The sequence below is a fragment of the Vanessa atalanta genome, chromosome 2 (genome assembly GCF_905147765.1).
Source record: "Vanessa atalanta chromosome 2, ilVanAtal1.2, whole genome shotgun sequence".
Lineage (NCBI taxonomy): Eukaryota > Metazoa > Arthropoda > Insecta > Lepidoptera > Nymphalidae > Vanessa > Vanessa atalanta.
Genome location: NC_061872.1, coordinates 5,642,928 through 5,669,612, shown reverse-complemented (window position 1 = coordinate 5,669,612; position 26,685 = coordinate 5,642,928). Strand labels below are relative to the sequence as shown.

General features: G+C 32.2%; 1 protein-coding gene across 12 annotated transcripts in view; it reads right to left on the bottom strand.

Moving 5' to 3' along the window:
- The window catches only part of LOC125075638 (TLD domain-containing protein 2), an 89,576-nt gene that overhangs the window by 47,834 nt on the left and 15,057 nt on the right, over positions 1–26,685 (bottom strand). For 2 of the 12 annotated variants that reach the window (XM_047687358.1, XM_047687369.1), the window contains exons 1-2: positions 14,700–14,916; positions 7,308–8,009 (exon numbers count right to left, since the gene is read on the bottom strand). The exons of 3 other annotated variants lie outside the window; for them this stretch is intronic. In XM_047687358.1, the coding sequence (XP_047543314.1) occupies positions 7,308–7,861 (554 nt within the window). In that variant the 5' untranslated portion in view covers positions 7,862–8,009; positions 14,700–14,916. Of the gene's footprint in view, positions 1–7,307; positions 8,010–14,672; positions 14,923–26,685 lie in introns of those variants that run through there. 7 more of the 12 variants (XM_047687387.1, XM_047687352.1, XM_047687348.1 and 4 more) reach the window with 7 other exon arrangements.

Here is a 26,685-nt window from a genome sequence, read left to right as displayed (position 1 = left end):
CAATCTCGGATTTAAATAATTTAAAATTAGAACTTTTACTGGCAAAATAACACAGCACAAATATTAACCTTGACGTAAAATAATTTCAATTCTAATTTATGTGAGTACAACAGTGGTTGTAATTAAGGAAACTTTTTTCGTGTTATTTCATTTCTGGCAACACTCCCTGTCCACGATCGTCAATTGTCAACAAACCGTTATAAAACCATTTTAAACTGACAACGACTAAAAACGATTTATTGCACAACTGTTTCACGGATTAAATTAATGACAAAATAATTTTAAATAAATTGTTTTTGGAACGTATATCGAATAACGCCTTGATATATTTATTTTATAATCTGTAATATATCATATCATTATTTATTTAATTTTATAGTGTTCATGTTGGATATTTTATAGAATATTATGATCGATACATTATTGATCTTAAAATTTACATTTAAGTAGCGTCAGTAAAATAGTCTAATGTTTTATATGATGACATATATTTGTTAAATTATAATATTGAGTTCGTTCATTATATTCTATGGTTGATACGAATGTCTGTAACCATGTAAATATCCATCAATTGACACGATATTGTAAAAATTATTAAAAACACGCCCTGTAAAACCACAACTTATGAAAAAATATTAATAGCTGAATGCATTTTTAAATCGCAAAATTCAGTAGGAGTATTCTCAGTCTCAGTAGGACATGTATTTTTATCATGGCCTATAACTGTTTTTTAAATTGTAACTAAATGTGCGATGGTGAAAGGAAGTGTGTATAAACGAAGGTTCTAGATGATTTTTAATTCTGTAATTGTGTATCATGTCAAACAATATAGCAATGAATGCCACGGATAATTTATGAAAATTATGAAATAAACGTACATTATGGTACTTTCGTTAAAAAACCTTTTTTAGGTTTCCATATGTAATTCTCCTCCTCCTCCTTTATACAGGGCTCTAAAAGTGTATAATTCCATTTTTAAACAAGCCGTTATTGATATATTTGGCAACACTGAATTGAATTTTAAAAATAAATTAAGGAAATATTTTTTACATTAACACTGTTTTCATGTCACTGTTGTATTTGCTATAAGAGGTATTTATATTTTTCTTTGTTTTTTCGTATAATGTATTTTTTTTCTTAGATGTTTACTTTATATTTTTAATTAGTTTTTTTTATTTATGATTTTGTAATTTATTTGTTCTTTAATAAGCACAGTAGTATTTTTTGTCTGTTTCTTTACTATTTTTTTTTGTCTTACATGATGAGTTAGCCTGTAAGAGTGATGTACATGGTAATATTTATTAAGACTGGATGTATATGTAGAATAAGACACTTGTATATCATGTTGACTTCCCAAATAAATAAATAAATTTATTTCCAGAATTTGATTCTTTCTCGCCTGGCACAAAAATAGGTTTTTTTTTAATCTCAGCTAAGAAAAGAGTTTTTATAGAAATCTAAAATAGTTGTTAAAAACCGCGTGGCTCCATTCAGAACATTTCGATTTTACTTGTCGTTAGTTCAAATTTACCATGCATACCTCCAAAATAAAATATCGCTGCATTTGCGAGCATTTATATGGGCCATAAATTAAAACCTTTTGATTAACTAAAACAAGTAAAGGCGTGGCGGTAGTGTCCGTACCGATTACGTTAGCAATTTAAAAATATCTCTTAAAAATATTCGTATCGGTGCCATTGGAGCAGACGGTATAAACGAGCGTGAGACCACTATGACATGCTTATATTCTTACGTTAGTGTTTTGCATATATGTATGAGTGATTTAGTAGCGTCGTGGGTATGGCTTGGCGTCGCGTCGTACCGGCAACGCTGGACTTACGCCAATTTTACAACAACTTACTTTCAAAACAGTAAATGTAACGCACCCAAACAAACGGTCAAAACATCACTTAATATTATCATTTAAACAATATATAATTTACCAAATAACACAAATAGTATTACGATTAAGCTCCAGATAATAAGATATTATTCAATAGTAAACTGTACATATATAAATATTTCCATTATTTTTAACATTGTGATATAAATAAAGCACGCAATAAAACTTCCACACAATTTTTTTGACGAAAATGTACCCCATAAAAAATAACGGTGCTCTAGAAATTTAATTAGCGTATAAACAATTATTAAGTTCAATGTTTACGATTAAAATGAGTCATCAATGAAAAAGAATCGGCTTTATTATATCATGCTGGCAAACTTCCCACATCAGACTGAGATATAACTCTGATACCGATGTACTCGTATGTACACAAATGCCAGCAGCCTCGGTACTGATATATTACACCACGGTTGCAAAACCACTGAAACGGCAATACCAATAATCCCACTTAATGAATATAAATGCAACTGACCTATAATTGTAATGAACAGATAAATGTTTGGATTAACGTTATTAATTACAGTTTCTTTCGATATCTTATCATGCATTATATTATGGTGCCATAGAAATCGTCCAGAATTATCATCTGTATCTCCTAAATAAGCGTCAACGTTCTGACTGAACCCCGAAGTTAAACTGTCCAAAATGTTCTTACATGTAAAAAAAATCTCACTGAACAATAATCGTTTTAGTTTATTTCAATTAAAGACATAGGTAGGCGGACTTTCAAAAGCGCCATCTGATGGTAAGTGGTCACTGCCCATATTGGAGCGTTATGAAATTTTAGCCACTTCTTACACAACCACTGCGCCACAAACCTTGGGAACTAACGTTATGTCCCTTGTTACATTGGCTCACTCACATTTCAAACCGGAACACGATACCAAGTATTGCTACCTATGATGAGTGGGTGGTGCCTACCCAGGCGGGCATTGCATCAAGTAAAAGTTATTTACTAAATTTTTAACGGAGCAAAATGCGTGTTTGCATATCAGGCCAAAGTAAAAACCCGCACTAGCATTCTTTATTCCTTAAAACTATAACATGGCATTCACTTGGGACCAATATCCTTCCGGCCAACTTGGATCGCGTGTCGTTTACTACTTCGACAGTACTACAAATATACGATTATACATATACAGACATACAGAGGATAGCAAGTCGAATTATCTTAGAGAAAATATGAGCCACTGTTTAAAAATAGGTTGAGTTTATAATAAAATAGAATGTTTATTAAAAAAAATACGATTAATCCGTAAAAAATACTAAACCATAATTATAATTAAAATGATATTATTATATTTAAAAAAAAAACAACAGAGAAACATTAAATGCAACTTATCAGTACGTGTAATGACATTAAATCCTAGATGAGAGACGTTCTAATTCCTCGATACCCGCTGAGACAGATCAAGAAGAAAGAGTTTGCAGCACAAAGGAAACACAGGTGAATGTACGATTGCGGAAAGAAACTCCGAGGCCACGTTACGAATGATGAAACAATTTTGTCCCATGACGTGTCGCGGATACCGTTCTGTGCCTACAGACCACAAAAAAGAACTGTATTTATTGACAACCATCTTCCGGGCCATTACACATACGATAGTTATCTTTTTCTAACTTAATTTGGATTTATATTTGCGGAACTGATATTTACAAGACCTCCACCCACCTAGGAGGTCTATGCAAATTGTTAATACGTCGCCTTTTTATGTTATTCTCGTGACCTTGCCTCAGCTGACTAATTCGGGGCCAATCTGTACAAGAATTTGTTAATCGAAAGCGGAACATTTTAGATTAATATTAAGTTTATTCACTTGCATTTTATTGTTCTAAGTACGTCACGTACCTAAAGTACCTCAGATACCAAAGGTATATGACGCGCGCGGAGCATTATAGTGAACCAACAAAAGCAAATACAAAATTACATCGCAACGAGAATTTGCATTAGCTTCTGATTTTGTATTCGCTTTTATTGCTTCACTATAATGTTCGCGCGATTCATCTGGCTTTTATTGCTGTGCTCCGGTTTAAAATGTGGGCCAGTGTAACTACAGGCACAATTGAACATGGTTTAACAAAATGTACAAAACGCCCATTCAGTCTTTCGTAAAAATAAATATTAGAAACGTCACTTTTAATGCACATGCAAAAAAAAATACAATTCTAGAAAAATGCCGAACGTGACTGAGATCTCGTTTTGTACGTGCCTTCTATTAGGAGACATCAATCGATTCAAGGAGAAAATAATACATTTATATATTGTACAAATCAGCGTGTTAAAACGCTAAACACGTTTTCGTCAGCTCGATCTAAAGGAATCGTGAACTATATTTTCTAACATCTACGGATAGTTTATTTATTGTGTAGAATGTTTTTCAAAGCAATTACTGGAATTAACTAGTTCTGTAAACGACAAGTCATATAGTTTGTAATACAGGACAGGGTAATGATATGTTTTAGTCATTTTTAATTTAATTTTTATTCATCACACTGTCACAAACAAGTCGAGGCAATTTACGACGCAACACAACCTCAAGCAAAAAAAATATGTAACCGGAAGACCTCTAATCTAAATATATTTTTTCCTAATTTGTAACATGTTATACATATTAAATATTGTCAGAGCTTGCCTGTTTAGTTTAATTTTAGATTATATATTTAGTAAATTTATTTCATATATTTTTGAAAATATGAATAGTATTAATAAGATAACATTTAATAACGTGTAGTATTATATTTTGTTAAAACAAAAAAATAAAATCATAAACATTATGTCAGATGGGGTAGGTAAATAGCGTGTAAGCGATCCACTCCTTTTCTTTTTGACTTTAGAGCTTTTGACACCACGCTTCTTCAAAGCTTGCAAGTTTCCTCACAATTTTTTCCTTCCCCACCGAGCACAAGAAGTATTAAACTCAATTATACAATTATAAACACATAAAAAATCAGTGGCGCTTTGGAATCATTCGGATTTGAACCTGTAAATCTCGGTAAGATTCACGTGATCTAGATGGTTCGTCTAGGCTCAATTAATGCGGTATTCAAAATTTAAAGAATTCAACCTAACTTCCTAAGTATATTTATATGTAACTACGACAAGTATTTAGAACATACAAGAACGCGAAATACAGACTTGTCGCGTCAATATTATATACAAGATGAAAACTCGGCCTCGCTCAGATAAAATTAATAAAACTAAAATAAATACGGTTTATCATTTACTTTTCATTTAACATATAACTTTTTCATAAACATTGTGTTCAATATTACGATTATTAAACATCTATAATTTCTATTTAGGGGGTGAAAAAAAACGGAAATTTTACTAACTTTGGCATTCCAATTAACAAAACGTTCAAAAGTAGTAAGTATTCGGAAAGTTCCTTTTGTCCAACATGGCCGCCCGTTGAACTGTCATGCATTTAAATTGTACGAATTTAATATCGAAAAATCTCGATTATCCGAAATTTGCGGATATCAATCATTATTTTTTTTAACGATCTATAATTGTGGATAGGTTTCGATCGGGTCCGACGTAGACCTGCGCGAAATTATTAATATAGATTTACGGTGCTTGAATCCGCGAAGCCCACCTACACACCAATACATATATATGTATAATAACACTATATGTTCTGAAACGCGCTGCATTTTTCTGGTATAAGTTTTATGTATATTTTATAAATAGTATTTTTAGTTCGATATTATAAAAAAATACCTATCGAGAGATAGGTATTTTTTTATGTAATAGTAAAGATAGAAGATATATAGTTGTGTTAATAGGTATCTCGTGTCAATTAGATGCAGATGTATGGAGCGCAGGTATCAAATGATGTCCATATTACAACGCAGCGTCGTCATTAATTGCATTCCTAACCGCAATTGTCCGTCATCGACAAAACTAGATATGTTTTGATTTGTATTCATTTATGTTTCGACATCATCTTAAACGTTACTTTATAAACAAATTATTATCTAAGTAGGTTAGTATAATCAAAACCGAATAAGATAATTGGAATTTTATTAATAAAATTTAGAAATATATCTCTTATAGTATTTTTTTGTAATGAATATAAGAGTACATGTCTATATTGTGAGGTTACGGAAATAAATTATAATAATACGACGTTTAGGCAATAATCTTTATCTACATCAGACCAATCACACTATTAGACTTTAGACTAATATTATAAGTGTGAAAGTAATATTGTTTGTGTGCTTTTTATCTTATCGCGACTAAACCACTAAACCGATCGTGATGTAAATTAACAGAAAGGTAGCCTTTGACTTCGATAAGAGACTAATGTACAGGGAGCCGTATAAGATATAGGACTTACTTGAATCATAAATTAGATACGGGTGAAGTCTCTTTCGAGCGATAGTCAATATATAGAAATATATGGGCTATATAACTTCAGGTTCTTCTTATTCAAACTCTTACAAACGCGACGAAAACTATAAACGACAACCATTATGACAAATATTGTGTAAACGTAACGTAAACGTGTAACAGGCACGTTTATTTGTATAATATAAAACGAACGCGAGTAAAACTGCAGCGCATGAAAAGCTGATATATTTTTCAACAAGTATTTTGTTGGAAAAATTGTAGATAAGGAACACTTCACATCTGTATTTTTAACATTTAATTACTCTTATTCATCTCAAAATTCAGGTTAGAATTATATGAATAGTAAAAGTAATATATGATTTTATAGCCGATATAAGTACAGTGTGTACAATGGCGGAGAATAATAAGTTTAATACTTTAAGCCAAACAAAACCGTGATAAAATCGGAAGTACGTAAAGATAGCGTTCGAGAAGATAACTAAAAATCATAAATTTATCAAGAAAGTACACAAGTACACAGTTCTCTTACGTAAATTAACCGCAGGGTCTTTGATCATGGAATTTTTTCAGCTAACACAATATTATTTATAACACTATAACAAAGAAAATATTGTGAATAAAGCAAATATAATGATAAGATGATAATGAAAAATAAAGCTTATTTGGTTTCTGTAAACAGTGACGATACGAACTGAAATTTATAGTTTTACAGCACTTGTGTCGCTTGATAATTTCAAATATCCAATCCTAACCCTGAAAGCGAGATACGGTGATTAAGAATGGTAATAATAACCAGAGCTGAGCGCTAGGTCAAGGAAATCCAGTGTCATGGTGCTGCATTTACACATTTCCATTCTAATCCCATACACACATTATATTTATTATAAGTCAACTGTCTAGTTTAGGTACTTGTATACAATTAGAATCTTATTCAACCTCACTATCATTTAAATTTGAGTCTTAAGAGAAAAAAAAGTATGTTTATATTTTAAAATAGGTATCACAAACAATTTTGACGTCATAATAACGTCACTCTTTCGACAATACCTGTGTTTCAGCATGTTATCCGGAACGAAGACATTCCACCAAGAAGGTCTCTTTTGACGGATGTAAGTTGGAGTATCACTCTCTTCGTCGGTGTCGTTGCCACCGGATTTTCGTCTCTTTTTACGTTCTAACTGCAGTCGCGCTGCCCACGAGCGCCGGCGGCCTTTATCACTAGGTCCGTAACCGTCCGCTCCGACGGGAACGGCCAGAGAGGCTCGGCGAGGTGTATCGAGCGGTGGACCATCAAATTCGGTCAGCTTTCTATATCGTTCAGCAAATGTAGCATCAGAAGCTCTACGCCCATTAGAAGACGATGGAGAACGTTTGATGACCACCACGGGGTCGGTGAACGCTTCCTCATCGTCTGTGTCCGGCGCGTAAGGTTCCTCGCTGAAGCGTCGCGGAGTCTCATCTATAGCTTCCTGTAAACTCGCCAGTGGCAAGCTGGGACGGTGCGTGCGCATTCCGCGCGGCATCCGCCCTGGCCGGCCCTGCAGCCGCGCCAGAGCGAGCGGCACCGGCGATTCGGTTAAGGTTGGCTCGCTAGCACTCATCGTCACTCACTGCCACTGTAGTTGCACTCAGTCACTTGCACAATACTTTTTAAGGGCCTATTTTATTAGCTCCATTGATAAAAAATACTTTATCACAGCTTCGAACATTGCGATAAGCAAAGTAATATTTAGTTTTATCGTTGAGTCTCTGTGAAATACAATTTACCAATTCGGTTTATTAATAAGAGGCACTTGTGTTGCATTATGTAACAGAAAACGATAATAATTTCATTTCCAAAACGCTTTTAGGCAATGCATAAAAATAATGTGGCTTCTTATTTCGAAGAAAATCAATTCGTCAAAAATTATTATCTTAATATTAAATCCAAGTGCCTTGACACCGGTTTAACGAGCCAAAATTTCGTTACGGTCCATTTACTAATCCGCTTGCATCAATATTCTGTCAATATCAGTAATTCTATAACTTTTGTTCCTACGTTTCGGAAAATACACGAAATTGAACAAACAAAGCTATTAGTAATTAAGTTTGACAGAATGCTATTAACGTGAATATTGAACAAAGCCGTTTAATTTCACATCGTTAGTTAGTATTTGTCATTGACTATCAGTTACAAAAGCGGTGATAAAAGATTGTGACATCATATATAAGACCATTTAATATTTTAACGAAGTTGCAACGATTAGGATGGAAAATCTATAAATGTAAAATTTTACAACACGTGGTCAGCGAGTCTGCGATAGTCTAGGGAATTATCTCGTTACCATTACAAGTGGCGGCGCTATTCCATATACGCAGGTGCAGCTTTCGTAACTGCATAGTCGTCATCGACTCACGCGCGACGTTGCGGGGAAAGTTGCCACCGGTTCGTATAAATTGCCGTCTCACGTTACTAAGGTCGATTTCATTATCACTTGATGGTGCGACCAATCAAGCAGTTTGCGTATTACAAGAATCTGATTTAACAGAAACGACTCATTCGATAATATTGAAAGGGTTACCCCCAATAAAGCTGTTATTTACATCTGAAGCAGCATTGTACGACACGTGCTCGCTCGAAATAGTTAGAAAAACAATCAGATGTGGCCGACACACAACATCACCAAGGTCGCACTTCAATTGAGTTTATTAATTGTCTCTCATTGACTTTATAAAGCGTTTTATTAAAAATAGCACATTCTATTAATTATATTGCCAACGAAATAAGCATATATTAACTAAGTAGCGGTAAAAAAACACTAGAAAGCTATTCATACAAGAACTTCCGTAAGATCGAGTCAGGTGAGATTTTAAATCAAAAACTGAATTGTATTATTCCAAATTAATCTGTAGTTAGTCGCCGTCGCCGGTGGAAAGTTTGTAATAGCTTAATGTTTGTGATTAACTAATGAAGGCCAAGTGTAACAGAACTTGCATCAAGAGCACTTAAAAAAAATATTGAAACTTTATTTTTCTTCTTGTAACTCTGAGGTAAGCCAGTTAATGTCCTCAATCAGGCAAAGCTGAGTATATTCCAATGTCATTAAAATTAACTACGTTATTTTAACGATGGCAACCTAGATTCATTTAATCTATTTTATATATGTTTATGATACTTCTGTGAGTAGGTTGTCGAAATTTAAAAGTTAAAATTAAATGCGAATGTGCTACAAAAATAATGTAACTTATGATTGATGATACCTGAGTGAAAAATATCGTCATTGGGTTATACATTTGACATTCACAATTGTGGATGTCAAAAAGAAAAATGGCGTACATTTTGCATACTAACAATTGAAAAATAATGTACCTAGTTATATAAAATCAAAACAAATTTGCGCAGTGGATGAAAGACGAAATGGTAACCGAATCGATTTAAATACATTTAAAAAGAAGTTATCTATTATAAGAAGATTGTAAGTTTAAATAATTTTAGACATTCATAGATATAGGTTCGTTTATTCGTCAGCCTACAATTGAGCCAGAACGGTGAATTTGTCTTTATATTCCGAACCTTAACAGAAATACTTTACAGAAAAACCTCAAAGTTTAATCTATTTATTTTTTTACGATACGTATAGGTTATCAACTGGAATAGGATTAGTATATCTAAGTTTGACTGAAATAATACGTCAAATTATAAAAAAAAACGAACACGTAACAATTACTACTGAAAGAGTTCAGCCTAGAATATACAAGGATGTTAAACCTAAACGTTTCACGTACCGTATACGTACGAGATACCTACAGTTCCTGCTACATAGTTAGGAGTAATCGTGGAAAATCTCTGCTGAAATGTTACACGGTTTATGGTAATAGCCGGGGGAATGATAGAGCACGCACAATCGCTCGTAAATGCCATGGGCCTTCATTGTGCCTTTTGTTACCTACTTATCGCACGTTGCAACTACGCATAAGTCAATTGCAATTACTGTGCTTCCATCGTTGTACAAATTTCATTTCAGTTTTTAATTGACATACATTAACGGAATACGATGTCTTATTCCTGTTTATAAAAACAATTAGTTAGCTTATATAAAAAAAAAACATACTTAATCGCGGATGTGAATTTCAAGTGTAAATTTCTTATACACGATGTTTACAAAAAACTTGCCAAATGGATTTATTTGCTTTAGATATATAATATACATATGTAATTCGAGAGACGCGTCGTAGGAAATTTATTTTAAATCTATTGCCAATAAGTTAGTGCAACATTACGAAAATATTATGTCATATATGTACATTTTTTATTACACTCGCCATAAACAAGCAAATATCGTAAATAATAATTTATAGGTTTATTATTTTTTAATGTAATACGAGCAGACATTCATTATATGGTAAATGATTTTATCCGTTTAATGTTTATATTATTATTATTACATTCAAAGCACCTAATAAATTTAAAAGATTATAATTTAGATAATGATTTTAATAAATAAAGAGACGAAATAGTTATACATAATACACATTAAGCGAACGAACGTCCTTACAATTTATTATTTAAAACGATGATGTTAATTGAAATACGAGTTTGAAGATTTAATGCGTCTACAAGTTACAATAATATATAACGTTGCAAAGAACCAATTCACGGTCAGCAAAATATATTACAACGACAACTTTATTGATTTTTATTTATGGAAAACATTCAATGAAAAGTTATGGGAGGAACGCGTTGTAAAATTGTTCATAGACAAAATTGTATACCAAATTTTCTTGAATTATAGTGTATACATTATCTAGAGCGAGATACAATACACGTCCATACACAAAGACAGTCGGCATATGCAAACAAAGAATATTCAATGAGACTCCAAGTCCTCAGCTCGCAGCTGAACTGAATACTGATTAATTGTTTACGACAATAAACTAGCATGGGACAAAGAAAATCAATCTCATTATTACGTATATAATGAATAGGAAATTAACGCTGGCGTTTATATATATATTTTATTGAAAATAGGAAATGATTCGCACTTACGTTGTTATGAGACGCAGAGAAAATATTCATCGATGATACAAATGACAATTATTAATGAGAAAAATAAAACTATTATTTCTCATGTAAATGAATTGTTGTTTGCGACTTAACTAATGTATTGATACGAAATGAATTCAACGAGAGTTTAACTATGACGCATGCGTCTTAACTGTTTGAAAATACGTCAAGATCACGAAGATATTTTTCGATTCAAGCAACCTATATAATTAAACACTTCATAACTGTCCAAAAGTCCATTAATAAAATTCCAGAAATATTCCACAGGCTCTCCGTACCTATAAACATTAACCCATATACTTTTACTACTTGAACTATTTAAAGAGAACATTTTATTTTAATTATTGTCCCTATTTTCAGTTCAGTCGAAACGATGACAGCAAGAAATTATATCGTTTGAAATATGTGTTGCAATGTCAACTATTACAAAGTAATGACTTTGCTAAATTACATAATAAATACAAGTCAAGATACTAAATGTCCCTTATTCGGAAAATAAATAATGCGTTTCGAAATAAACAAAGAACGTAAGTAAACTATCATGGTTATTGTTATTAAAATGGAACACAAAATCGTGTACGAACATTTGGGAATATTTCCAAATTAACAACTGCCACAAATAAATCTCTTTGGAAGCGTTTTGCGATCTTGTTGTCCCGATTTTATTCGTGAAAAAAATTCAAATAAACCCTCGTAAAAATATTGTAAACAACATTTAGCTAACGTAGTTTGAAATTCGTTTTAAAAACTCATCCTAACTACGCATTTAAACATTCTACATATACAATTTTGAATATATTTTTTTAAGTAAGTTTTATTCATCCCACCGTAATAACACAGCTAGTAAAAACAAAGGTCAACCTTCAGGTATCTTTCTATGGTGATGATATCTAGTACATCGGAAAGCAAGTGTGAAGGAAATGATCTCGCACGGGCGCGTCGCAACTCAATGGCATGGATTAAACTCGTCTTGGCAATAGGATCGATACAAATAATTAAAATGCAAAGATGAATTCCTTTCGATAATATCGAGGCTCAAATGCCTCTCATGTACTCGGAGGTCAACCAGAGGCTGGATTTGCAGTGTACATTGTTCATACCTGCAGCTTATTAGACGTTTATACATACATAGTCTTACTCGTATAGATACGCCGTAAACGTTAAATAATATTAATCAAACAGAATAATAGTGGACGCACAACCGTGGACGTGACGATCTTATTGTTTAAATTAACTTATTGCGACTAAAATAACTTGTCGGCCATTGCTATTTTTATTCTCTATAAAAAGATTATTACAAGCCTTTGACCCGATTTTTTATAGTAGACACAAATGGTCAACGTTCTTGGTTTAACATAACTTAGCTATACCTAGGGTTGCCTTCTAAGACCATTCTAATACATAGCAGTCATAATCGAGATCTTTTACGTTTTCGTTTTATGATATCTCAATATTCGAGTGTGAGTGTCATAATATGATCATGGGGTGGGACCGCTAAATTCTGCCTTTACTTAATCAATTAAGTTATTTATCAAGCGCCAAAATATATCATACATTATCATAAATTTACCATTGTTATTTGCTCTTTAACATATTTTAATGCCCCAGAAGCAAGGCGGGTTATAATGTGTTTCGGAATATTTTATATAATTTAGAAAACAACCCTATTCTCGCGACGAAGCGTCAACTCAGCAGATGTCGCGGCGGTCAGCCCTGACATAACATAATTCTCAAGTTACGTCTATTGCTAGAAAAATGTAGGTCGTGTCCGATTTCAAAGCGCAGCGGGACTTGCATAACTCGAGCCTCGCCTCGCCCGCCGTCGACACCCGACTTTCAGTGACATTGAGTCTATCGTATCGACCAAGATTCATTATAAGTATATTTCATCGATAAGATAACACATTATTTCAATCACAATCCAATTGAATCACTGTGTCTTATCTCTCAATGTCATATTATATATTTGTAACCCCGATTTTTGATAACGCCGAACACACAGAAATAATATTCTCATTTTAATATATATTTCGTCCATATCTACAGAGTTAGGCTTATTTAATAAATATCTTTACTATAATATATAATCTATACTGACAATGATTAATTTACTTTTGAATACTGAACTGATACAATAACAATTAGTCTAAATGATTCTTAATTCCCTGTAATAGGTAAATGAAAATGTTGCACACGTGACATTACGTAAATTAAAGTCAGTATGAAACATATACGTCTAGAATGGTACAATACGTATTGTAAAGTAAAAGTTTTTTAAACGGGCTGGAAGCAACAAAATGGGCCCCGCCTACGGCTCGACTCGGTCACAAACATGCATTTGCATCATTTTCGTCTGCGCCCGACTCGCGATTATATATTATATTTATAGCCTTGTTCCTCAACGTATGGAGCATTTGCAGTAATTAAAATGCTACTTTATTAGGAACCAACGAAAGCATCGTCTTTATTGTACTGCGCTATACATGTTTTCTGATGAAAACACAAAATGTAGCAAGTATGTGATGGAATATAATAAAATTAACGAGTTGTTTCGGTTTTTATTATTTATATAATAACAAAAAAATTTAATGGAATACTTTTGAACTATACATCGGAAATATGACAAGTATTTGATCAATATTGTGTTCATTTATTAGCCTCGGTGTAAATATAGATATATATTTATTTATATATTTATATATCTTTCAAAAAACTATAATGATTTGATATTACTTACGTTACAGCATAAGTTAAGAAAAACTCAGGAGTAAAAAGTGAACGAAACGAAATAAACGTTTATCGATTCTCAAAATCTCAAGACTGTAGCTTTATCAAATATAATTTTGTGTCACATGTTTTATCTTTATGTAAAAATTACTTAACTAACAATAATAAGGAAAAACTTATCAAGTTCCAAATGTTAAAGGGCCCAAGAACTTATGAATGAATCGTGCGCGTGTTCTCACGAACGGTGACCTTTGTATTGACATAATTATAAAGTATCGCAGTACTCGACATTCGATGTTTATCGATCGTTTTACAAGTTTGTTTCATTTTCTTTTATTTTTTAACAGTTTTGTGTTATAAATTACGTAAAGTAAATGCTATCTACGAGCTACGTAGAACGTCGTAGCATGTCTAACAAATGCGGGGAGGGTACTTAAAGATGCAACAATGTGCAGTAAATAAATAAATAAAAATAATAAAAAAAACAAAGCATGTAAACTTAAACAATGTGGGTAGTTAACGATTCAACTGACGCCAGTCACATTAACAATACGGCCGGAGCCAGGCACTTGTAGAAATCCGGTAATATTTAATTTTGGTAATACAACACAAGTGCGAAACTTATTTAAAACATTGCTAACACGAATCGCGTCGTTCTAAGTTCTTACGGGTTGCGGCCACGCACCGACCTCCTTTCCCCGCTGCACTGGCGCAACGGACAAATAAAATAACTAGACGAAGATGTCGGCGTACGAATTCGTAGCGTAAACTGCGCGTGCGACTTTCACTGCGTTATAAGTGCGCGGGCTTGTGTCACCGCGTGCGAACCTCGCGGCGCTTTGAATGCTACTGACTGCTGGTAGGTATCGCAGCCTATGGAGGGGCCACCGGCCTGTCTGAGATAACGACATCACCTGATAAAACGTCTGAAATCAACCCCCGCTGTTAGACGTCATACCCTTAATACTCATCTTTTGTGTGGCATCTCAACATATTTATTATCATGTTTTTCCTCCACGGTATAATTAATCATCGGCTTCAACTCATTATTAATAAATAAATTAAAAACTCCCAATAGATTCTGATATCAATCATTTCTAATATACATATATCTTTTAATATAAAATATTTTTGGAGTAAGTACGTACATTTCTGTATAAATAAATAGGAAAATATTGAAATTACGTTTTTAATGCCTTGTGTCATAAGTAATCCATTGTATATTTAATAACATTTTAATTGGTATTGCATCCCACTAACGATTATTGTATTCAAATCAATTAAACGCCTATAGCTAAGAATGCATCTAAATGTATAAGTTAGATGATAATTATTATTTATGTGATTTTTATCTTTGGTGAAGTATTATATAAAATTATTTATATAATATTATTTTAAATTTTTAAATTTAAAATATATTTTTTAAGTACGAGTTGGAGAGGATAATCCATTAGTACAATCAATTTAGGCTTAAGATTGTGTCCTGACCGTCTTTAGTCACGGCGACAAATCTCAAGTTAGACTTACAAACTGCGCAAGACACATAAAAGTGCACAAGTGTCTGAACAAGCACATACATTTTCCTTCAATCTCATATTTCGATAGCAATTAGGAAAAGTAAAATTAATTTAAATTTGGCCCAACACAGGATTGCTACCCAGGATCTGGAAGTATGATATTCACTACAGCAACGAGGCAGTAAAGTTTTGTAAAAAAAAAATCGATTTATTAAAAACGATAAAGTCAAGCGCGGTCAAATATCAATCAGGATGAAATGCGGTTATCTCAATGTTCATTATCAAATTTAGTTAAGTAGAGCAATCTCGAAATCGAGAGTGAAATGTGACTATTTTTTTAAGATAATACGTGACCGAATTCAAAATATGTCTTTGATATAGGTTCTGGTATTAAGATACATATATTGTTTACAAAAACAAAGCAACACTACTTTGGTTTTCATTTTACTTTGTTTTATAAAAATTGCTGTACGCTGTAGTTTGTGTATTCAATAGGACAGGCCATACAAACGCAATAAATCATCCAATAACCTAGTTTTCCACCTTTATTCGAGATATTGACATTATTTCTTCAAATTAATTGAATTTGCCTCTGAGGTGTATATTTTTATTCAAAGATTTACCTATGTAATAGGTTTACACTCGGCGAGGGTATTGCGTAACAATCATACAAAAAAATTGAAAAAAATACAGACACTTTAATTGTCCCTCTGTCCAAGCGTGTGACCCAGACTATCATCACATAACAACGTAAATAGTATTTAGTTTATAAAATAGAGAAAAACTTTAAGAAACTTGTTTATTTAAATAAAAATTTGTAGTCTAAATTTATTTTTATTAAGACAGGTACCAAAAACAGGCAAAGGGGGAAGTAAAATCGTTTTATTTTTAACTTTTATAAAATTTCCGAATCGAAATAACATTAAAAAGATTGACACAAAAAATGTAAATATAGCTAAATAACTTTGACATTGAATTTACTGAATATAATTAGTCGATATCTTTAACAATCAGTGATATTCATTATGGATTCGCGAAAGGATGTCGTCGAAAAAGTTATTATCAAATAATATAATATAATTAAAAATATTTAAAAAAAGAACTGTTTATTTTGTTAAAGTAGAAATATTACAAAATCCTATGCAGGGCCTGATTATCTATTAGACAGTTCAACAGCAGTTCCAAATTCCTAGGCAGACCAAACATAAAAGCTTGTCGCGAAATTTACTTGTGTAGATAAACAAGTAAATTTAATAATTTAATGTAAATAATATTATCTATTATAATTTTAAAACTAAGTAAATTCGAGTACTTAAATATAAATTGTGGCAAATGTGAAATGACTTTATAAGTCAACAGTAAAAGTCTTAGTGTTATAGTGTAAAAGTTTTTTTTTAAGCTAATTTAAATAAAAGTTTGCTTTTAAAAAGCTTTTATACTTTAATTTTATTTTTTATATTGTTATTCAATCAATCAATAATTTGTTTTGAAGTCGACCGAGACCGTGAGTCCATTTACCAAAACTCGACAGAATAATATTATTGGGGTTTTCTGTTAACAAATTGGAGTCTTACAGTGTTGTCTTGGACTTTATCTAAATCAGTTAGTCTTGAGCCTATCTCTTTCCGGATATATGTAGAGTCGCCACCCTATTCCAATGGACTAAGAAAGTTTGAAAAAAAGTGAGTCAGTTTTAGCTCACAACCTCTGCACTATATTTTTTCAACGCGCAGGCTAGTCTGAAATGAGAACAGTGGCCGTGGCCGGAATCGGTCAGGAGGATATCATATTTATGATTGTGTATTCGTATCTTTTATCTTGACAATATACTCAGATTTAAATAAATGTATATTGATACATCGATATTCATCGTTGGTACTTACAACTTAATTGTCAATCAATATCAATTCGTAACATTAATAAAATTACCAATTACTCTTAATTGTGACTTCATTATGTATTTATTTAATACAACGCTTGTTGCGGAGATTACAGATAAAAAATGTCCAAGCATGTAAGATGTAAGTACATATAATTAGCGTTCCATTCACTACTTCATCTGTTATCTGAGTGCATTACTAAATTATCCGACACTTAAAGGGGTCAAGTTCGTTTCGGACCACATTCTCGAGTGTTCCTTAACTCAATTAACTTCTCAGTGGCGCATACGCACATATTTTTAAAGCAAAAATATTTCAAGCAAATGGGTCATCATCATGTCTTTATGGTATAACGTCGCGTCCGTATCACTCTTAAACAGCAAGAAGTATAAATCACTTATAACACTGACAATACACTCGTGTATATTTTGCCTTTAAGCTAACTCACATCTATAAACAGAATAGAACAATATACTTGGAGATTAATAACTAGATAGGTGGTACCCACGCCGACCTACACAAATCTCTGCATCCGATTTAGTACAAATATTTAGATTTTTTATTACTACATTCTCATTAACTCGTGAAATTACTTTATAATTTATTCAACTACATATATTATTTTATACGTTACGACAACTGTTCGCATTTACACGGCAGGTATTTATGTAAATTATAATCATCTGACCGCAAAATGTCAACAAAAGAATCGTAAGTAACTTCATCTGGCTGTGGTAGTTTGTCCTTGAACTCTAAAAAACTTCCTTTGAATAAATCCAATCTTTAAACGTAATTACTTTACACAGTTACGCTAGCGAGCCCTAAGAATTCATTCGAGTTTAAATTATCCATGGCTGTTTCACGCGTGTTTCATGCGTTTGCTTATACGTACATAACGAAGTGCATCGCATTAACTAAATACCTGTCAAGTAGCGTTGCAGAACTATCGATAGTTCGACTATCGATAGATGACCTCGAAAACTATTCAGGATATCGATAGTCCTATCGATAGTATCGTTATGATCAATGCTCTCCGTGGGTAACACTATTGATTACGGCAATACTATCAAAACTGTCGATAATATCGCTAGCTCTCTGTAAGCAATACTATTGGTAGCAGCGATACTATTGATACTATCGATAGTATCGATAGTTTTGGACTATCGATAGTTTAGGTTAAAAGTAATGGTTTTTGCAATACTATTGATAGTATTGCTCATGAGAAGCTATTGATACTATCGCTAACACCTTAACTATCGATAGTCTATCGATAGTCTATCGGTAGTGGACTATCGATATGCAACACTACTGTCAAGATTTCCGTAGCGGTTAATTTTTATGGTTATCGTTCCTTTTCTCAGGGTCGTCGGATAGTTATTATTTTAAATTTAGGAACCTTTCTTAATACACAGATTTAGATTATAGTTTTAATGTGGAGATATTTTATTTTATAATTTGACGGTCGTTTTTGAAAGAAACATTTAAAAACATAGAAATGCTGCGTATTTAGACTATTTATATATTTAAGTGCAGTACAAAATAACTAGAACAAACAAGCCAACTTTACTATCTTGTGCGTGAACGAGACAGCTTTGATTGACACTCGCCAAACGTCAAACTACTTCACTAGTAATACGCATACTTAGTGACCAACGATTGACCACTATTTTTTTCGATGCGTTCTCTCTCGTTCAAAAACGTAAAACTATTCGGTTCACAATCTCTCGATGGTTTACTCTCGCGAAATAGATTATAATCTAACGGAATTTACAATTTTACGGCGACATATAACGCTTCGTTTGCGTTTTAGGGGTTGGTCGTCGGTGTTAGACATAAAAGTAGCCTATGACCTTCCTTGGATTTCAAGCTTGTTTGGCTGTCAAAGAGTAACTGACAGACAGAGTTACTTTCGCATTTATAATGCTAATATAGATTAATTAATGAAATTAATAATAAAATAAAATAGACGTAATGAACACATTGTAACACTGGGAAAGTTTAGTTCAAAATGGAATTATATAATGTACAGTAAATTGCCAAATAACAATAAGTTACTAAAACTTATTGTTATTTAAAATTAAGATAAAAATGCAACTCCGTCCATACGACGACGACGCATATGTTAAAAATAATCTTTTTTTTTTATTCATTTTAATAAAAATAAAACATTCACACATTTGTATCACTATATATATTATATTTCGTATTAGAATCTTGTTGCTTAAGTACCAACATTTAATCCGTTATAAAGTTTCAGCGTAATAATTACACAACTTGTGCCCTTTTTTTTGATCTTGACATATGTTATTAAATCAGTGACGTAAGCTTTTAATACATTAATAACACGGACCAACCTTTACCAATCTCACTACGTGATCTTTCATACGCGACAGCTGATAATCGTCATACTAAGATTCATTGTTACAACTTACATTTATATTATAATTAAACTTTGTTAATTTATTACGTTATCGATGAAATACTTGTTTATTTTTTAAATAAATGTATTTCAACTATAAAAAAAATACTATTAAAGTACAGTTTGGGCAAATGCCTCCTTCCTATCCTGCTGGATACGCCATGTGGTAAAATATCATACGACACATGTAGGTTACCTCACGATGTTATCGTGAGTGATGAATAACATTTCAAACGTGAACGAATTCACGGTCCTACTGCGAGTCCGAATTCGAATCTTGGATCGGGTAAGAACCCCGTGTTTAATCATCTAGGTACATAAAATCCATTCTATTCACAAAAGACAATTACATGAAGAAAACCCTCTTCCGTGAGTCATTTAATTTATGCTAGTTATCGTATCCGTGTAATATTCTCACTACCGCATAAGGTTGGGATGTAATAAAGTTTAAGTTGTTTCTCAAAAATAATGTAGGGTATGAGCTCGAGTCGTAATAACAAGGTAACGGAACAAAAAAACCGCATCGTTTTATAAAAATCACGAAATCATTACAAATACGAAGCTGATAAGAATTAATAAAACCGTTAAACTCATTAAATATTATTTTTATCACAGAGTCCCATTCCGACACGTGACGTTAATTGCAAATGTAACGCTGAATGCGTTCCATGCAACCATCAATGAAAGCATTAATGAAACAAACAAACAAAGTCGTGTGAACGTTAGTCGGCTAAAACAATATAAGGTTATAATGTCTTTGTACTATGTTGGTCAATAGTGTCACTTAGTGGTGAGCACCGTCGTACAGTACGAACATTGTCCGCTCATTATTGAATAGGTAACGGGGGTCCGTCGGGCAAAGAATGAAAGTGTTTCATACGGTACTTTAGAATAACTATTTAACAAATGCGGCCAACATTTTGATTCATCGTTTGTCGATCCAATATCATCCTATGTATGTCTGAGCTTGTATCGATTCCATTACAATTGAGAGTGTTTACTGTAATACTTAATGTATAGTGGCATTATCAAGTATTTTCTTATCAAGATTTTTATCAAAGTTGCATGATGTCCAACTGTGATATGAACCTCCTATAACCTCTCATAAATCCTATAAACGGAGTGCATATTACATTATAAATTTCACTCGTATAGGTTCAGGACTACAATCAATGAAACTATTTGTACACTAAATAATGTTTCGAGATGTAGAAATATTAAACAAATATATAAGGTCATCAACATCTCACGAATCATTTTTCTATTACCACATTCGAATTCTGAATGAGATTTATTAAATTTTATTGTATCTATGAATAGCACTCAACTGACATTTAACGCAAAAATAAATCATCGACAAGTAATATATCTACTGCTTTAACAATCAAAACAGTACAGCGTGCCTATATTCTAGAAATTAAATGTATTTTCAACGTTGAATGAAAAATATTCCTTTTAAATCTTCATAGAATAAAGAAACCACTTAATAACAACAAGATCTTTTACAAATCCCATGCACCAAAAATAGACCAAAATATATAATTTTACGATTCAGTTACAGACGGCTATATAAATTAAATCTAGTTCTGTCATGGTACGCGGAATATAGCAATCTGATGACACCCCATTTGTCAGAAGCGACGGCTATAAATTTGACGGATACGGTGTCAAAATACGTTTTGGAAAGGGTATGACAATTAAGATAAGATTTTTTTGTAAATGACCTGAATACGCTACCGACTTTTATACTAACTAATATGCGTGCATACCTTTTAAGTATACATATTTGTAAAAGATCAGCATTATTATTAAATTGTTGACTAGTTATCGCCCGCAGCTTTACTCGCGTTTTAGGCATTGTGAAAGAGCAAAAGACAGACAGTTATTTTCGCATTTATAACATTACAATAGACTAATACAGATATTATCCGTGTTCAAATGTACACTTAATTTAATGGCGACCGGTTCAAACGTTTTAATGCATTACAGCGACATCTAGTGGCGAGTGGAGAATATAAAAACCTTCTTAATAAAACAATACATATATAAAAATAATAGTGAATAGTATTCTAGTTACATTCATCGTTATAATAATATAATAAACAATGAAACATATTTCACACTTTATTTCTTGTCTTATTAATAAATGTATATCAAATATATAGCGTATTGTATCGTTACAGTGCAGTAATCTATTACCTTATCGGAAGTAAATAAAACAAAAAAGTCATAAGTACTGAAAACAATGAAGTCATTTACGACCATATTTCCTTATTATCCACATAATTATTCATGAATAGCATATTTAATACTCTTAGTGAATATTCAAAATATACCATAAACGTTCCAGTTCTATTTATAAATTCATTACTTCGCGTAACGTAAATGTAAATTAACGAAGGATAACGATGTTTATTAAACAGCATCCAGCTGCGAGTCATCTGCCGCCTTCGGTGCATTTGTTTACCATTCACTACAACACCAAGGTCAGAAGGTGCAGCGTTTAATAACAATTTCATATATCTATAACCTTCGTCGACCTTCACACATTAAAACTTTAATATGAGTCAGTATCGAGCTGTAAAATGAAACTTAGCCTGTACAATTTTATCAGGCTGTCAAAATTACAATGGAAAACGTGTGAAGTTGCGTTTCCATTTGAATAATTGGCAAACTATTTGCATTTCGCCATAAAAATCGTGCGTATTTCTTTCTCCATCTTTGATGTATACCGAATGAAATTGAAAAATAATGTTCGATATTTAATTTAAAATTGTTGTAGACATCTTCGGGATAATTACAGTAACTTAACAGCAACGTGTATTGATGGCATAAAAATTGGCATTTTTTCATTACAAAGACTCGGCGTAAGCTTTCAACGAGCCATGTAAATCAAAATAATCACTCTAGTCAATACATACACTATAATTGCCCTCACTGGTGATTTACGAGCGCAACCACAAAAGTTAAAAGTAATCTAATTTATATTCATTTTTGTAGTTGATAATTATTTATATCATATTAGCTGCAAATTATAATAAACGGTTAAATAAATTAATAATAATTTGATAGCTGTCATCGCGACGTTTACACATACAAAAAAATTGTGTCAATTATTAAGAGATAAAATATACTAAAATATCGTATTACTTTAAATTCATATAGGTATACATGTTAAATATGTTTTATATAAAATGTTCATTCGTTTTAAATTTCATTACATACATCAAAAGTAAAATCAAAACAGACTGCAACCATGAGACTTTTGTTACGAAGGAAACAGAGAGTAACAACACATTTTACTATTTTCAGTCAATGACATGACATTGTCGTCCCGGCTGATCCGACACTCGAAGCTCGAAAAAGTGCTAAGACACTTCAATTCACTTTTGTTTTCTGCAGTGTGAGCATTCTCGACTTTCATCTTGCACCGAGCTTTGCACTGCCAAGATCATTATCATGTAGGATCGTTTGAAATCTGAGATTCCAGTTTACTTTTTCGTCGTGTATCTTCTGATATTATTCTTCATGTTTTTGGTCGATGTCTGACGCGATGGCCTCAATCTTCCGGGGCGTGGATCGTCTTCAATCGATTATTTTAACAGTCCATGCCACTTGTAAATCATAATTTTACAAGTGGCATGGACTATTAAAACAAACAATTAAACCAATTTCCATAAACAGCTCCCATCTCATTATGGTTTCGTCTTCTCTTGTCGTATCTCCTATTTTCTTCGTTACTGCTTTATGGTTCCCCATATTCCGGTTAGTTTGTCAAAACATTATTATTTGTAAACATACATATATAGGGTTAAAACGATATAATTGTATATCAATATAATATATAATGTTAATGAATTTCCTACAGTTATGGTGCAAAGCAAGTACAAGGGATAACCCCTCCATTCCGTGGTTTAAGACCATTTTGTGTAATGATTCAAGTATCTTAATTTAAACATAATATGATCGAGCGTTACGGTTCAAGAGAGCAATGACAACGCGTTCTGTACAAACATTTCACGTTATCTTGATAAGTTTGCTTGCTTCCAGTATTAAAACAAACAAGACTTCCGAGAAGAAAGATAGTTTGAACGTTTACGTGAACTAGCTAATAAGGTAAAATATTTTAAAACACGAGTAATCATGTAAACTCTATCATTTAGTGTTTACCACCAAAAATGGTTGTTTTATTACAAAGTTGCAGCCTATACTTATAGAATCTTGATAATACTACCTGCCTTTAAAGATTATATATAAGATTATTTCCAGTAACGGAAGTAGTAGGAGGAGGAGTAGTAGTGATCGAATAATTTACTTTTCTTGTTATTCATAAACTTATTTATGAACAAGGCTGCCAACACCTACATCGTCGTTGAGATAATAAATTGTATTACATCCAAATATTTATTTACATGCTATTTGAACTAAATTCAATGAGATATTTATATAGTTATGTGTTATGTCAAATATGTCGTAAATGTTTTACGGCTGCTTATTTTATGAATTTAATAATTAAATAACTAGTTCGTCTACTCTGCTGCATAATATGATCTATCTCTGTGATATAAAAACATACAAACTATCATTTATAACAAAATTAAACAAAGATTTATTATTTAAACAATCAGTATTATTTCACTCAAGAAACATTAAACATTTACATATGTGACTTGGTTTTACAAAATACACAACTTAATATACACGTACATGAAAGAACAGGCTGATTGATAAATGCAAAATAACACACACACACACACACATCAATTATAGCTAATACACCATTTTATAGTATGAAATTTGGTACAATTCAAGTAATACACTATTTAACTATTAGCCTAGTTAATATGTGCTAAACTATCACTGGAAGGAACATTGGTTTTTCTAGCGTTAAAGGTATCGTTTCTTCCCATTTTAAGAGAGAGTTCGTCGATGAATTACAGGCACGAGGGACAAAACTTTTCGTAATTTCGAAGGTTGGTGGCGCATTTACGGAACGGTTAATATTTCTTACAGCGTAAATGTTAGTGGTAACCGTTTGCCAGTCTTTTATAAATAAATTAAAAATATCTGCAATAATAACATTCTCATCCTTATAGCATCGGACACAGACCTACTTAAAATCTAGAAATGCGAAATCTAGACAGTATGTTGCTTTTATGACGTAGCATAGGTAACCGACTAAAAAGGGATTGTCACCTTCAGGAGTAACAATTTGAAAATACCAAAGCCAATAGTTTTATATTTAAATATCAAATTTAAAAATCCTTATATTGTTTTAGCGGTACATTTTTAAAATATAAAAACATTATTAACGCAGACGAAGTCGCTTGAAACAAGTTTTAATATAATTTGAAGTTTTTTCAGTCAAAACAACTAAAGTACTCCTAGTACATATATATTGTGGAAATGTATAGCTTTCTTTTGGCTTCATTCTAATTAAGTTATATTGTTGAAGATAACTTATAGCTGGCGTAAACCTTGATAATGTCGTAGGTTTTATTTTCAAACTAATTATTTATGACCAGTATTAATAAGATAAATTTACATATCTATATAATAGATCGAGATTTAATTTTATTAACCTTTTTTTATAAATTATCGCTGATTATCCGGTTAGAGTATTATGTATTATGTTAAGGTCGAAATGGGTCAACGTTTCGAAATCGTTTCACTTCTGTCTCATGCACCTAATAATAATTTCTGTTCTCTTAATGCGAGCGTATCCATTTTTTAAATTAAATCCGTTATAACTCACAAACGACACTACTCTGAGAGCTGACGGACACTTCGACTAATATCTTAATACTGGTTCAATAAGTAAAAAATATATCAATAGTAGTTTTGTATATAACTACTATTATATAAATAATATTTATGTATTATATATTGAGTTACTTGTCGGTTATTCTCGATTCAAAATTCCGATACATTCATTTATATAATAACGATTCAAAAGTCCCCGTAAGAGCGCCTACTTGCATTAAGTATAATTACGTTTTAATTTTTCTACCCATTTAATATGATACGTCTGACCTGATAACAAACAAGCTCCTCTACTATACACTGGATCCTAATTATGTTAACAAGATTACTGTAATTAGTTTGACCCAAGTTCCAACTTTATTATAAGCTTAAAGTAGCAGCAATTATCACGAATTGTATGACTTTATAAAGCAATTTTTATTACACAATAAAAATACATACAATGAAAATATAAAGTTAAAAGATAGGTTTTAAACAATTTCCAAAAGGAACTTCTTAAAATAAGATTTCAATTTAAATAGCCCTGATACAATAAAAGGGTTCCCTGTACTTGACAAGGCATTGTGGTCGCTTACACGAATTAATTAATACTTGTTTCGAAACAAAACTTTTCTGCCTATCGTCCAACAATTGAGGAACTTTAATGAGTTTTCCGGTCTATATAAACGTAAGTATTTACTTTAGTAAGAATAAAGTAAGCAATTCCAACTCTCAAAACTTAAAATAATAAAACTTACAATATAATGTTATATAACATATATGTTAATATATACATAGGTATATGTTTATATTATATGTGAAAAAGACAGCCGAGAATGACAAAAATAAAGATCCGAGATGGCTTAGTGGTTAGAACGGTTGCATCTCAACCGATGATAACGAATTTAAGCCCAGGCTGAATGAACAACTGAATTTCTATGTTTAATTGGAGTTTATAACAACATAGCGTGATCGGCGGTGACGACAACATATTGAAGTAATCTGCATTGTCTAATTTCAATGAAATTCTGCCACATATGTATCCACCAAACAGCACTAGAGCAGCGTGGTGGAATTAGCTCCAAAACTGCTCCTC